Here is a 14,722-nt window from a genome sequence, read left to right on the forward strand (position 1 = left end):
ATATGCACAGTTCATCAATACCTTACCTACCACTCTACTAGAATACTCCTCTGCGCCCTGTTCCTTAGCAGATTGGATTGCTGCTCCAGTCTCCCAGTAGTTTGTTCACTCTTCTTCCTTTCCACCCTCAAGAAAGTACTCAACTTTGCCACCCACATGATCTTCAGTCTCACTCATTCTTCCCCACCTTTGCCTCTCGACTCAGCACTAGCTGGTGCATAATGTAACACTGGCCACTCTGTAAATTCCTTTGCACCGCTATGTCTTTACTAGGACCCCATAAATTCTAGCCATTCTCAACTTCTCTGCTCCATGCCCTCTCTGTGCTGCCCCCATTCCTCGTCCCTCCTGGATCCACACCACAGTGCACTCCTGCCTTATAGAAAAATCTATACCAATATACAGGGCTTCAAGATTGACCTAAAATACCCCCTCCTATCCCTTGAAGGAGTTCCGGCAAGCCACAATATGATGACAATATTCTTTATTAAAGCAGCTCTCCTTTACCTGTGGCATGTGGCTCCTTTGTTCTGAATACTGTCGCCCACATGATCACTCTTCTTGTCCCAACTGTAACTTGTACATATCTGCACATTTCTTAGTGTCTGTGTCCGCGGATAACTCATGCATTTAGCTTCATAGTTATGTTCATATCCCTTACAACACATAGGCCCTCAATAGGAGTCCGGCGGTAGCCGTGCCTGTAAATCCGTCAGGCTGCTGCCAGACCCGTATCCAATTACCGGCACCTGGCTTGCCAGTAAAACCAGGGTATTACAACCCTGGCTGCCGGTAAGTCTGGCGCTGGTAACTATGTTGTTCCCCATTCCCATAGAGTCCTGCAGGACTCTATGGGAGCGGGCACCACTAAAAGTCTGCGGGCGGGTGCCGTTCGCCCACCAGGGCATACCTGGCGGGCGGGAAGGCAACCCGCCCACAGACCCGTAGTTTTCTGCTCCCGATGGCCGCCATGGAAAGGGAAAACAGACTCCCTTTTCCATTCCATGGTGGTCATTTTCTTTGACATTTTTATTTTATCTGTTCCGAAACGCCAGAACAGAAAACATGCTATTAGTACCCCGGTCTTGCAGGCCGGGGTACTAATAGCAATAAGCCCCAAGCGGGGGGCGCGGTGGTGCATTAAGGCCCTCACTTTGCTCGAGCATGTAACTATGGGCCCCGGGGCATTACCTGACTCGGTAATGCCCCCGTGGCTCGGGGCTTATTGCTTAAATATATCCCAACTCGTATGCATGAAGACACTGAGGCCTTGGAAGGCCTACATGCAATTTTGAAGTCAGGTGGAAGCGAGACTGCAGCCGTGCAGCTCCACCTCATTACGGTCTATACTTTTGTGGGTTCTTTGCTGTACCTCAGAATTGCCAGAGCAAGTTGAGGTCACTTAAATTGCAGCCATGAGGCAGCACTGATGTTCAAGCTGCCCTTGCATGCAGAAACACACGTCTGTGAAATAGCTCAGAGCCCTGTCTGCCAGAGGAAATGTAATGGGATCTGTTAAAGCTCACTGTGTTTAGGCAGGCGGGGAAAGGGGCTACCCTCCCTCAAATGACGATACGGTTGGGGTGGCGCTCTGGGGGTTAGGGGGCTGGGGGAAGAAGTGTTATCAAACGTTACTTCATCACTCTGGCCAACTGTATGCCTTGTATTACAGCTAATTTCCATTATGCGGCATGCTGCAAGCTTCAAACATTGTATTTTGAAGATGTACAGAGTGAATGTTTGTTCAACTTGCAGCGTGGCCCCATGAAGCCCCTTGTTTAAGCCTCTAGCGCCCAGTAGTGGTCCTGTACCTACACAGTTCCACCTGTCTTCTTATGCGAAGCTTTGTGACTCGCATGGCACCTGCCTGAGGGGAAGAAATATTTTTACAAATCACTTCTTGTGGTATTTTGGGATTCTTCTGTGACACTTGTTGCCTTTTTTCTAACCACAGCACATAATTCAGTGGCTATGCTTTGAATGTTGATTGGTATGCAAACCAGAGTTCCTCTTTTGAGTGTTGACCGACTGTATCTGATGTTGTATTTGGTCCGCAATGCTCAAGGCAGGGTTAGGCATTCTCCCCAACAGGTTCTCGGAAGCTGCCATTATGAGTTAATGGGCATAGTGACAGCGAATCAACTGATAGGAATGCAACATAACATGCCTTGAAGCACTGAGGCATTATGTGGTCACAACGTAGGCCCCAGAGCTTTTAGTTTTTGGTGTTAGGTTGCGCTTAAGCACCACCTACAAGGTGAAACTATTGCTTTGGAAAGCAGCTATGAGCGACATGACATGTGAGGAGGGATAGACAGACTGCTTGTTTGACCCACCTATTGACTACCCATGGCTATTTAATCCATCTGGCCATTCCCATCCACGAATGGCCCATCCCACCCAAACAACATTCTCCTGGGATCTCCTTGAGGTAGCTTTATCAAGCAGGGACATCAACTGTTAACCTGCCACTGTTACTTCTAAATAGTTTGCTGAGAGGTAATGGCTTAATTGCAGCTCTAAATGTGCTACAAGCAGAATAAAAACGTCTTAACCAAGTGTGCCTTCAGCCACCTGATGGATACATGTTCTTGCACTGAAGTCCTGTCAAAAACATTGACAAAGCCAATTTTAAATAGGTATACAAGGGATAGGCATTTGCCAGGCACTGCATTCATATGCTCAGGTAATCACACCATTTTATAACTGTTGTCATCGTATGGCCATTAGCTCCATTATGGCAGTGGCTGGAAAATGCCCATCCCATGCCTATACTAAAACCAAAACTGTTGGCTTTGCCAATGTTTGCTTCCATTGTTGTATGAAGAGAATACTCTGCTTTTGCCTGCTACTGAACAACCAAAATAGTCCTGTCAGATTTTTTCTCATCATCCTTGTAGCTAAATTCTGAACATTTGGACGCAAGCTAAACCTCCAACAACGTTTACTGTAAATAAAAAGGATTTGGCGCCATGTTTACAAATCATGCCTTAGTTCATCAAACCATCTCCAGCATCGTCACCGGTCTAGGAACACTTGTATGTTCGGGATTCCACTTCTGCATGCATGCATCAATACAACAACAATCTACCTACACAAGTGTGAATCACCCGGAGTATTGTTTACTGTAGCTAATGATTTTCAATCTTCTCTAGGTGCGGCCTGGTTGCTCTGTGGATGGCGGGGGCCTTGCTAAAACCCGAGGATGCAGTTTCTCTAGACACAATTGTCCACGTAGCCCGAGAACGAGGCTACACCGCCCAAGGAGAAATGTTCTCAGGTAAGGCTCCTCATCCGTAATGGTCATGTTGACATATAGGACTTTCGTGGACATGGCAGATCCCAGTAGCCATGTTGGTTGCCCATCCTGTCTCGATAGAAGACTCACACGGGGCCAGTCTACTGCATCTGCTCATACCTTGCTTCCCAACTACTTCCAGAGCCGGATATGAGAGTGTGCGCAAAGGGGGTTCATTGCAGATGCTCGAAAAGCGTCAGGGTCGGCCTGGGAAATGAAATAAACCCGGGCAGCCAAAAAGAAAAATGTGTCACAAAACATAAACAAAGGCCCACACAAACAAAGTGGCTTAGATCTGAAAATTTCATAGATTTATAGCATTTTGCAGCACACTATTTGGGAAGATGGAGGAGGGGCGGCTCTGCACGCATTTGTGTTGTTTGTGATGGGGTTCACGTTTTTTACTTTATTATGCTGCTGCAACCTGCAGCAGACCAACCAAGTGTAGCATAGCAAGGTAAACTTTCCTGCTACAGAATCATACATCGTGATCATTATTGTGTTGTTCGAGCCCTCTGTCCTACTGGTAGCTACCAAGAGGAGACTGGTAAAGTGCATGAACGATGATCATGATGAGCAGAGTAACCGAGGGTCTGACAGGTGACTGCAGTCAGTGCAATGGTAAGTGATCGTAGATGGCATACACGTTGATCACATGCAGAAGGGATGTACTGCCTCTGCTTTTGTACAATGGGCCATCATGCATTGCTATGGGCAAAGCTATGTGTCACATACTCATGTTTTAGGATATTCTGCGACCATCACACACTCTAACACTCCTGTTTGTACATCTCTGAGAGTATTTGCATGTAATAAAGTGTACCTGTGACCAAATGATAGTTCCACATTGTGAGTGGATCATACAGCAGATGAGTATATCATGTGCTCAAGAGTGGATCAAAGTCCCTTGAAATGTGAACTGCCATACCACACATGTCATTAATATGATTGGGTCTAGTCTTTGACCAAACCATATCTCAGATCGGAAGCATCCTTGAGTGCCACTCTGTCTTGCTTGCTATCTACTGCTCCACCCTTGCCTGTTTTTTCAGCGTTTGGAGCCCTTCTCCATGCACATTCAGTGTGGCCAGTGTTACGCTGTGAAATATTGCTCTGTATCAGCAATCATACTAGTAAGTGAGGAGGCTTGTGCCTAGCACAGAGATTTCAACCACCCCAAAAACACAAGATAAAATAGAATCATCCAACCCTTCGATATTTAATAACAGTAGTTACATAGTCGTTTCTGTTTTAGAACTTGTTTTTTCTAGATCCGAGCACAGAAGCATATGATGATTTTCCCAGGATGTGACGACAACTTCATTCATTTTGGGAAGCCGGGATTGTAAGTCAGTTTCTCTGGTCCCAAATTCTGTACCTCCACCTACAATGGGTTGGCACAAAAATTAATTGCCAGAGCATGTAAGCTCAATTACAGCAACCCCCTCTCACACAGGAAGCAACATTCAGTTATTTATGTTCATTTTGTAGACTCAGTCCACTGGTAAGCCCGTCACCCCACAACTCAACAGACATTGTAATAGTCCACCATTTAGTTGACTTTTCTTTAAGAAAACCATGGTTCAAAAATACAACTGAAGTTGTCAGAGATGGACTAAAAACCAATTCAGGCTCTGCTGTGTTATCTAGTATTTCTTTGGGAGCAACACTGCCGTGCATTTAACTTGAATGAGTGAGGCTGTTTATGTGGTGAACACCTAACCAAAACCACCTCAAGATGCTCACACATTTAGCAGCTAGTGAAAATAAAGCACAGTGCTCACAGTGAGGTAAAGTAATTTGCCCATGGTCACATAACCTGGTGAAGTTGAGATTTGAGCCCAGCTTTCCTGGTTTCACCCTTTGCAATTTCACAGTAGATTACAAATTCTCCTATGTATCTTCTCATTTGTACGCAACATGTTATGGGTTTTGCATATTTGTGTTTTCAGGCCTTGTCTCGAAATAAGTGATAAATAAAACAAATTCATAAAACCCAGTGCAATCACACCACTTAGAAGAAATATCTACAGAAACGTGCAGTGCAAAACATACATGATGCATACAGCGCGGATAGAGGTAAAAAAAAAATACATGAACATAAAAGGAATGAAAGGCAATTCTGTAACAAAGGTGGATTAAAAACATTGTGGGGGTGCTCCATATTGCAATGCAATATCAAATGTAAACAAGGCAGACAACTGTGTGCATTTAAAAATCGGGAAGTTAAAAACTGATTTACCATAAAAAGTTGCGAGGTTGGTAAATTTGGTATTGATAAACCCCATTTAAACATATCGGCGATCTGTTTATATCGGTATAAAATTAGAACGGGATCCATTGCACAAATTATTACGCAGCTGCAGACTGCTTACAATAATGTTATCAGCAGAGCATGCCTTTCAGCATTACATAGGCCAGTGACTGCCGGAAGGCCTCCGGCAATACATGGGAGATTCCTCCCTCTTCTAAGCCCTATAATAGGTTTAATTACCCAATTTAACACTACTCCTATCAACCTTGGCCGGATGAGTGGCAGAGGCGGGCCCTTCTTGCAATGGAAATTGTTACTTTAGGTCCTTATAAAATACATTTCTAAAGTGGGAGTTTAGTAAATGGGAGTGTTTGTGGCCAAGAAAGTTCTATAGCTTTTTAGGGACCAAGTTAGCTAGGTGATGCTTGCTCATATAATGCACCAATCTACCTGTCAATGTGCGAGGGGGAAATGACTCTGTTTTTCAACACCCCTATGATTCAGTGTGTTATGACCTACAAATCCATTACAGATAATCAACATGGACGTATTGAGGATTGTGAGCTGGTCACCTTTCCAACCGGCAGTCACTCCACTGAGAGGTGGACTGATCTATAGAGAAGTTAACATTCTAGAGGTGCTGCGGCAGAGAACAATCTGATGTCAAGCAAACTCTTTTCTCCAGCCTCTTAGGCCTTTAAGGCGACTAGCCAGTCAAGTAATCTCCCACTCTTCCTAGAGGCCACACAGTGGGTCTGCTAGCCCTGAAACCTGGGGACACAATATCCATTTTAGTTACTCTTTCTTCCTAATTGTTGTGTGGCCGCCCGTGCCTCGGGCCGGCCTGCATGCACTCGTGCGCTCAATCACACATGCAGGAACACACGGGACACGGTGTTGGCCGGTTCGCCTCCCGGCCGCAACTGCCGACACGGGCGCACTTTATTATTAACCGCGCATGCGCGTACCCAGAACGAGGCTCGCGCATGCGTATACCGTGACTCGCACGTCACATCCCTTTTTTTCTTTAACGAAAACACAAACCCAACATACCTCGAAATAACAGTTCAAACTTCGAACACCCCAAACATTTTCTTAGTCTCAAAGAATGCCTCCCCCCACCTCGGCTCAGTCTCCCGAGTCCAGGACCTAGTCCTTGAGGTAGGAGGGCGGACGCACAGGGTACCTTGACATCTCTGGCGCAGTTCCACTGAGACCATCCTCAGCTGGGCCGACATTCCTCTGGACGTCTTCCACTCGACCCTCAGGGGTTTCCTCGGAAGCCCTGCTCTCGCTCGGCTCACTCGTCTCTGATGAAGTCACCATGGTCCCTTTTACGTGTGTGACCTTCCACGGGTGGGGTTCATAGGGCAGTGATAGCTTGCCTTCAGGGTGGCGGTTACGGACTAGCACCGCGTCCCCTACACGTACTTCTTTATCTTGCAGACCTCTCCTTTCACTTTCTCGCTGGTTTCGTGCTATGCGATCCTCTCTGACTTTCTCATTGTCAATGACGCCTGGCCCGCGGCCATCCATTTCCGGTATCATGCCTCTGGGGCAGCGCCCAAACAGTGCTTCTGCGGGGGCTACCCCCGTTGACTGGTGCGGGGTGGTCCTGTACTCTCTTAGGAATTCTACTAGCTTCTTTGGAAGGTCTTCCCCCCATGGGCAGAAATTCTTAGCACTTTGTTCAATGTGCGCATTAACCTTTCGGCTTCCCCTTTGGCGTGCGGCCACAGAGGTGATACTCTCCGGTGGTGGATGCCTCTGTCCTTGAGGTACTGGGCGAAAACACTGCCAGTGAACGGGGGTCCATTATCAGAGCATATTATTTCCGGGAACCCATGTGTCGCAAACATTTTGTCCAGGGCCCTAGTGGTGTATTCAGTCGCCGTGTGTTCCACCACTTCCACCTCCGGGTATCGCGACCATTGGTCCACGGCTACTAAGAAATACATGCCCCGACCAGTCGACCCAAAGTCCACGTGGACAGTTCCCCAGGGCTTTTCGCTCCGTTCCATCGACCTAATCGGTGGGGCCTTGTCCCCTGGAGCTGCTGCTTGACACGGCAGACATCTTCCCACGAATCGCTCAACCATCCCTTCAAGATCGGGGAACCACACCTTTGGACGGAGCTTCGCTTTGGTCTTGATGACCCCTTGGTGCCCAATGTGTGCTAATTCCAGGACGCGATTCCTCAGAGCTTGCGGAATCACAATTTGTCTCCCTCTCAGCAACAGTCCATCATCCGAAATAGACAACTCATCCTTCACCTTCCAGAGCGCCTGAAGGTCCTTTTGTGCTTCTGGCTGCCTCCCGGAGTTGTACCTTAGCACAGCTTTCCAGTCACCACTCCTCACTGCCGCCTTGATGATATGGAACACCTCATCCTTGGATGACTCTGTTGCGATGGTGAGTCTCGATAGCGCCACTGGCAATGCACCTTCCACGACGTGGCAGAGTAGTCCCTGGCAGTCCGACACTTCCTCATTCATGTCCCCACTCACCCTGTTGGGGTGACGCAACAGGTAGTCCGCCGGGTTGTTGGTGCCTGGCCTGTACACGAGCCTCACCCCATACTCCATCAGGGCCAGCATCCAACGCTCAATTCTGGGAGGCGGCTTGGACGACACTCCCGCCAGGATGGGCAGTAACGGCTTATGATCAGTCACGACCACTACGGGCTTGCCCAGAATGTAAAGCCGAAAGTGGCGACAGCCCCATAGGATAGTTAGAGCCTCTCTTTCAATTTGCGAGTAGCGCCTCTCAGTGTCAGAGAGTGCTTTGCTCGCGTAAGCGATGGGCCGCATGTCCCCTCTTTTTGTCTGGCTGTAGTAGTACTGCTTCAACACCCACGAGACTAGCATCTACAACAATTTCAAATTCAACTGATGGGTTGAAATACGCCATGGTGTCACTATCCGACAGGGCATTCTTGAGGAGCTGAAAGGCCTCTTGCTCCTTCCTCTCCCATGCCCACACGGCTTCGTTCCTGGTCAACGCCCTGCGGGCCTCCGACAAGGAGGCCAACCCTCTGATGATGAGCCCGCAATAATTGACCATCCCCAAGAAACTCCTCACCTCGGTAGGGGATTGGGGCGCAGCGGCCTCACGAATGTCCTTAATCTTTGCCGGATCCGGTGACACACCACTGGCATGAAAGATAAATCCAAAGAACCCAATTCTGTCTTTGAAAAATTCGCATTTTTCGCAATGTAAGGTGAGTCCCAAATCATCCAACCTCTTCAGTGTGCACTCCAACCTCTTCATGTGCTCCGACTCAGATTCAGCGAACACTAGAATGTCATCACTCATGTTCAAAACGCCTTTGAGGCCCGCCAGCGCCCCCCTTATGGTGTTCTGGAAGACTTCGGCGGCAGATAAAATGCCGAAGCTCAGGCGCTTAAACTGGTATAGGCCTTCATGCGTCGTGAACGTCGTAATAAATCTGGAGTCTGGGTGGAGTTCAAGCTGATGGTAGCCTGCTCGCAAATCTAACTTCGAGAACACTCTTGCGCCCTGCAGTTCCCCAATGATGTTGTCAAGAGTGGGTGTGATGTGTCTCTCCCTCTTGATAGCAGCGTTGGGGAGGCGCATATCTACGCATATGCGCACTGCTCCAGGCTGCTTCGGCTTGGGGGCTACCACAATGGGCGAGACCCAGTGCGTGGGGCCTTCCACCCTCTCGATGATGTCCATCTGCACAAGCGAACAAAGCTCCTCTTCAACCTTTTCCCGGAGGTGGAACGGGATTCTACGATGCTTGATTGCTGTAGGCCTGATGGTGTCATCTATGTGCAGATGTACCGGAGGAGCCTTCAATTTCCCCACCCCTTCGAAAATACCTGGGAATTTGCCCAGTAACTGCTCAATGTCGACTTGGTAAACTTCCCACGCAAAATGCACCAGATCGAGGGCCTCAGAAGCCGCACAACTGAGTAGAGAGTGAGGGCTCACGTCTGTGGCAAAAAACCGGGCTTTGATGGTCTTGCCTCCTCTGGACACAGGTGCCACGAAAACGCCCTTGATAGGGATCGGTGTATCTCTGCCAAACGTGAATATTTTCGCGGTTGAAACGTCCAGCGCCGGTGGACCCGGTATGGACTGGTAGTGATCGGACGCCAGAACACACCGAGGCTCCCGTATCCACCAGTACTTGTGTCGGTACCCCTTGAATGTCCACAACACACTTCGGTTGCCTCTTCTTTTTCGCCCCCGTGGCCAAGCTTGAAATGAAGAACACCTCCTCCTCCTCATCTTCTTCTTCCTCGGCCATGTTGAGCCTCTGCATTTCCTGCTCTAGCACGGCAACGCTCCTTTGTCTCCTTGAATTTCCGCCAAACGCCCTGGCGGGGCCCCTCTGTACAGTCACCGGGGCGGGGGCACGACACATCTGGGCATAATGACCAGGACTGTTGCATCTGCCGCATGTTCTCGACTTGGCCGGACATTCTTCAGAGTGTGGTAGGTCATATCCACAGTATTGGCACACAGACAACGCCCCTTGCACCGACCCAGTGTCCTGGTGCCTTTGGCCCCACTTAGCTTTCGACACCACCTGTTTCCCAACGGCAAATGCCTCTTCCAAATTTCCCGGGCGCACTGCTGCATCCATTTTGGCGGCCCTTGACTGCGCCAGCTCATACGTCCTGCAGCTGTCCAAGATCTGTTGTAGAGTCCAACCCGGCTCCCTCAAAACTTGCCTGCGTAACTTGCCTGAACCACAGCCTTGGAGGACCTGATTCCGGATCATGGATTCCTCGTTGTCCCACCGACAAGTTGTAGCCATTTGACGCAGGCGAGCGCAGAATTGGTCGAGTGACTCCTCATCCCGCTGCTTTTCGCTGCAAAACAGGAATCTCTCGTAGTCTACGTTGGACAACGGAATGAAGTAGTTCTCAAGAGCAGCTTTGACGGCGTCATAGGTGGTTACCTGCAGATTCAGGGACTCATACATGCGTAATACGTCAATGCCCGCCGAGTACAAAAGGGTGGCTCTCTTTGCGTCATCGTCGGTTTCCCCGTCGCAGTAAAGTACACGTCTAATTTCTTGATCCACAACAGCCACCTCGGGCCTAGCTTGGAAGGGGGGCCCGTCATGTCAAATTCTTGCAAGGGTAGCAACGCCCCTTGTTACCTCCTTACCACCACTCTCGCTGTTTCTAGTTCGCCGTCGCTGTCTGCCATGTTCACAAGTCGCACAGGCACCTCATGGTGGATTCGAGGCCGCAAACCTGACTCAGGTGACTAGTGGACGTACCTTGGATCACTGCGCAGTCCTTGAACCTCCAAGTTGACGAGGGTCTTCCCTTGTGCCTGTATTGTGTACCAGCTGCCCCTTGTTTGATGGCAGCTAGTTCAGGTGCAGTCCTCCTGTCTGGTGGAGACTGCAGATTTTCCAAAAATTATTGTTCTGAGAGGATTTTCCAGTAACAGCAGCGCACGAGCACCTTTTCAGGCCGCTACTGCTGTCCACCAAGCGTGAAAACACCTCCGTTGTGTTCGCGCCGGGTTCGTAACGTACCGCTGTACGGCGTTATGAAGATGAAAGCATTCAGCGGCGTGTCACTCCACGCCCCGCTTGCATCCTGCCTTGTCGCCACGATGTTGTGTGGCCGCCCGTGCCTCGGGCCGGCCTGCATGCACTCGTGCGCTCAATCACACATGCAGGAACACACAGGACACGGTGTTGGCCGGTTCGCCTCCCGGCCGCAACTGCCGGCACAGGCGCACTTTATTATTAACCGCGCATGCGCGTACCCAGAACGAGGCTCGCGCATGCGCATACCGTGACTCGCACGTCACACTAATATAGCCCTCAACTCAAAAAGAAAATTGTGGAGAAAATCAAGTGTTTGTGTGTTCTCCTGTAAGTTAGTTTGGGTGTGCTTGCGCACTTAACTGTAATTAAGAGAAAGTACAAGCCTCCTGCGGCCTTTTCCCCTTGGGCACATTGGTGCATGTACAAGCCTCTCAGATCAGTGACAGCACAGTCAAGGTGTACAGCAATGTTGAACACAGTGGGCCAGGCAGCAACAGCAAAATAACCCCGTAGGATGCAAGTTGTAGCCCCCAACAATGCACTCTGAGCATGATCTTATAGACCACATTCAAGTACAGAACAGGCTATATAACGTTGTCTCGCTCACACTGTTAGTAAAAGGAATACTTACGAGGCACTTAGTCACTCTCTGACACACACACACACATATGTACAACATACAACAATTCATGCACCAACACACAGAATCATTCACACACAAACTGCATACAAATTCGAAGCACATATAGAAACACTGGATTTGTTTAAAAACTCTTTTCGTTTCCACTTCATGGCCTGTGCTAGCCCAAAGAAGTTGATGTTGAGCCAGCAGCATCCAAGGGTGGGGCTGACAATGAGGGTGGCAGAAGGGGGCAGAGTCACGTTTTCTAACTTACATTTTGTGGAGTCGGACTCCAGCAAAGTGTCCCAGTAAAGTTTGTCAGGCATAAAAATGAACACTTGTAGATGAGATGCCGAGGAGTTTCAGCTCTGCTCAGTTGCCAGGCAACATGCTGTTGCTTCAGGAGGCAAGAAGTCAGCTCTTCATGACCTCTCTTAATCATACACAGACACTTACACATAATTATGTTGGAACAGCCCATTTCTATGGTGTTCAGACCTGGCCATTTTAACCCACAACCGAATAGCCAGTGTGGCCCGTCCAACCCTGTGTATGGTGTTCTGCCATACAGCTGACATATGGGAAGACAATACTAAGGGAACAGCTTTTGGCATGACATCACAGAAATGTGTGCGTGCAGTATGCACAAGCTCATTTCCCTTAAAGGATATTAGGGCCCCACATTCTTGGGTAGCGTCCTTGTGGAAAACATTGAGAGACGTGGGCCTCATTCCACCCTGCCGGTGCTACTAGCGGGTTGCCGCCGGGCTTCCTCCACCGGAGATCCCGGTGCAACTGGGACCTTGCAAGTCCCGGCGGCCTGGGATATCAGGTGGCGGAAAATGCTAGTCCCCATTCCCATGGAGTCCCATAGGGCAACACGGGAATGGGGACTCTGATGCACCGGCACCGTTAACGGTGCCAATGCTTCCGTGACAACTGTACCTACCAGGGCTGATGCGCTCGGCAGGTCAGACCTGCCGGGTGCATCTGCTCCGGCAGGCAGCGTTGTAGTCTGACGGTCCAGAAAGGGTGCCAGTATGTTGCTACCGGCACCCTTATTTCCGGACCGGCAGACTCGTAATGAGGTCCCTGGAGACAGCCTCTATTTAAAGTGAAAAGGCACTTGAATAATGCATCCTTTAATTCATTCATGCGTTTCATCAACTACCACGAAACTGGGTTTTTAATCTTTATGACAATAGGGAAATGCTGAATCCCCCCATTCGAAAGGGAACTCTCTACATTCATGACAAATGGTGCCTTACTGCATTGTACTGTACACAACTTGAAATGATCGGACATGGGTAAAGGTTGAACAGGAGCTTTATTCACCAGGACAACACAGGAAGTTTACTAGTAGCTGGGTATGGAGAATGAGGTGGGGCAGGTTGTTAAAGACTGTGTACCACGTGCAGTGAGTGACGAGTCGAACAGTGAGATTACAGGCTACAGTGGAGTATGGAGTAAGGTAGCCCTCAACAAACTTGGTTCCCACGGAGGTCGTGTTTTTGAGAGATGCAAACGGTTTTGAATAATCAGATCTCAGAGTGTAAAGCATTGATTATTCCGAGCAAAACGTGTGCTTCATTAATTTGACTGATACAGCAATCGTCCATCCAGACTTCGCGTACAATTGACTGCATAGCTGGGAAGTACCAGCATGCGTCTCTGTGGGTAACTTGACTGTACCCAGCTCTGGCATGCACCTCCAACACTAATTCATGGATAATGTTGAAATTGGCATATCTCTAGCCATCAATGTGTGTTGATGGCACGTGTGTACTGAACTATTCTTTTCGTCCTGATGAAGGCCGTGTATTGATGCTTCGGGGATTATGAGGATGGGTGTACCCCTGACATGGTGTGGCCGAAACATATGTGTCGACATGCTGTGTGAATCAACTTGAGAGAGTTATCCTCTCTTTTGTGTACATCCTTTGGTAACTGTGACACCACTAGGAAATTGACCTATAGCTACAGGTGACTAATGGCCCACTCAACAGCTGGTGAATGAAATGAAGCACTTTCTCTAAGTCATAACTAGGAAATTTTAGGCCAGAAATATCAGCTGGGTCAGTGGGGTGCGATTTGCTCATTGTCGTTCCCTTTGTGCGCTTGACATTGTTAGTTTTAAAATGTCAAATTTTCTGTATATGCACATTGCACTTGTTGGTTACTAGCCTCACACACGTGTAAATTGTTATTACACAATTGTGTCTGTTTTTTTTTAATGAATTGATGTTTAAAATACAGGGTCTCAAGGTTTTTATAAACAATGTATAAAAATAAACCCTGATGTACAAGTTTTGTAGAGTGTATACACAGGATCAAATCCACACAAAAAGGTTTTAGCTGGGACATGGTGTGTAGGTGCCTGTATAGGACAGGGTTACCTGCTTCCTTCTTTTAGAATATGCCAGTTTCCCCCACTTAGAAGTAGATGTCCTTCCCCCTTGGGGAGGAAATAATTGGGGTGACCCCTGTTTTGAGATTTCCTCTGAATGGCATCTGAATATACCTTTGGTGGCAACTAGAAGCGTGATGACATTTTTGGAGAAGGTGTTTGACATGGAATTGGTCCTGTATGGTATGGTAACACATAATGGTGTACAGTTTGTATCACAACAGATGGAGGACTTTTTTGAAAGGATGGGGTGTGGAGCATCACAGGACAGAAATATACAATCCTAGATTAAATGAACGGGTTTGTCCAAAATACCATGCAATTGCCTCTGGCAAGCTGGTTGAGTTGGTGTGATTTGCTGTCTGAGGCTATTAGGGCTCATACACGCTTGCTGTCTGTACTTGCTAGGCATACATCGTTTGAGATGATGCGTCGCAATAGCATGGTTAGGTAGTGGGGCACAAGTGAGTGTTGACATCAAGGAAGTGGTGGAGCCCAATTTAGCGGATGCCAGACAAGGCGCCAAGGCAGTGCAGGTACGGGTGGGGGGCAACATTCGGGTACGGAATCCTAGGTTTGTATGTAAGGGCCTTCCTGTG

General features: G+C 48.5%; 1 protein-coding gene across 1 annotated transcript in view; it reads left to right on the forward strand.

Moving 5' to 3' along the window:
• Positions 1-14,722, forward strand: part of ACTMAP (actin maturation protease) — a 578,735-nt gene that overhangs the window by 329,303 nt on the left and 234,710 nt on the right. The window contains exon 4 of the mRNA XM_069644456.1: positions 3,156-3,280. Coding sequence (XP_069500557.1) covers positions 3,156-3,280 — 125 coding nt within the window. The remainder of the gene's footprint in view (positions 1-3,155; positions 3,281-14,722) is intronic.

Source organism: Ambystoma mexicanum, chromosome 2p (genome assembly GCF_040938575.1).
Source record: "Ambystoma mexicanum isolate Mex_15411 chromosome 2p, UKY_AmexF1_1, whole genome shotgun sequence".
In the NCBI taxonomy this organism is placed as follows: Eukaryota; Metazoa; Chordata; class Amphibia; order Caudata; family Ambystomatidae; genus Ambystoma; species Ambystoma mexicanum.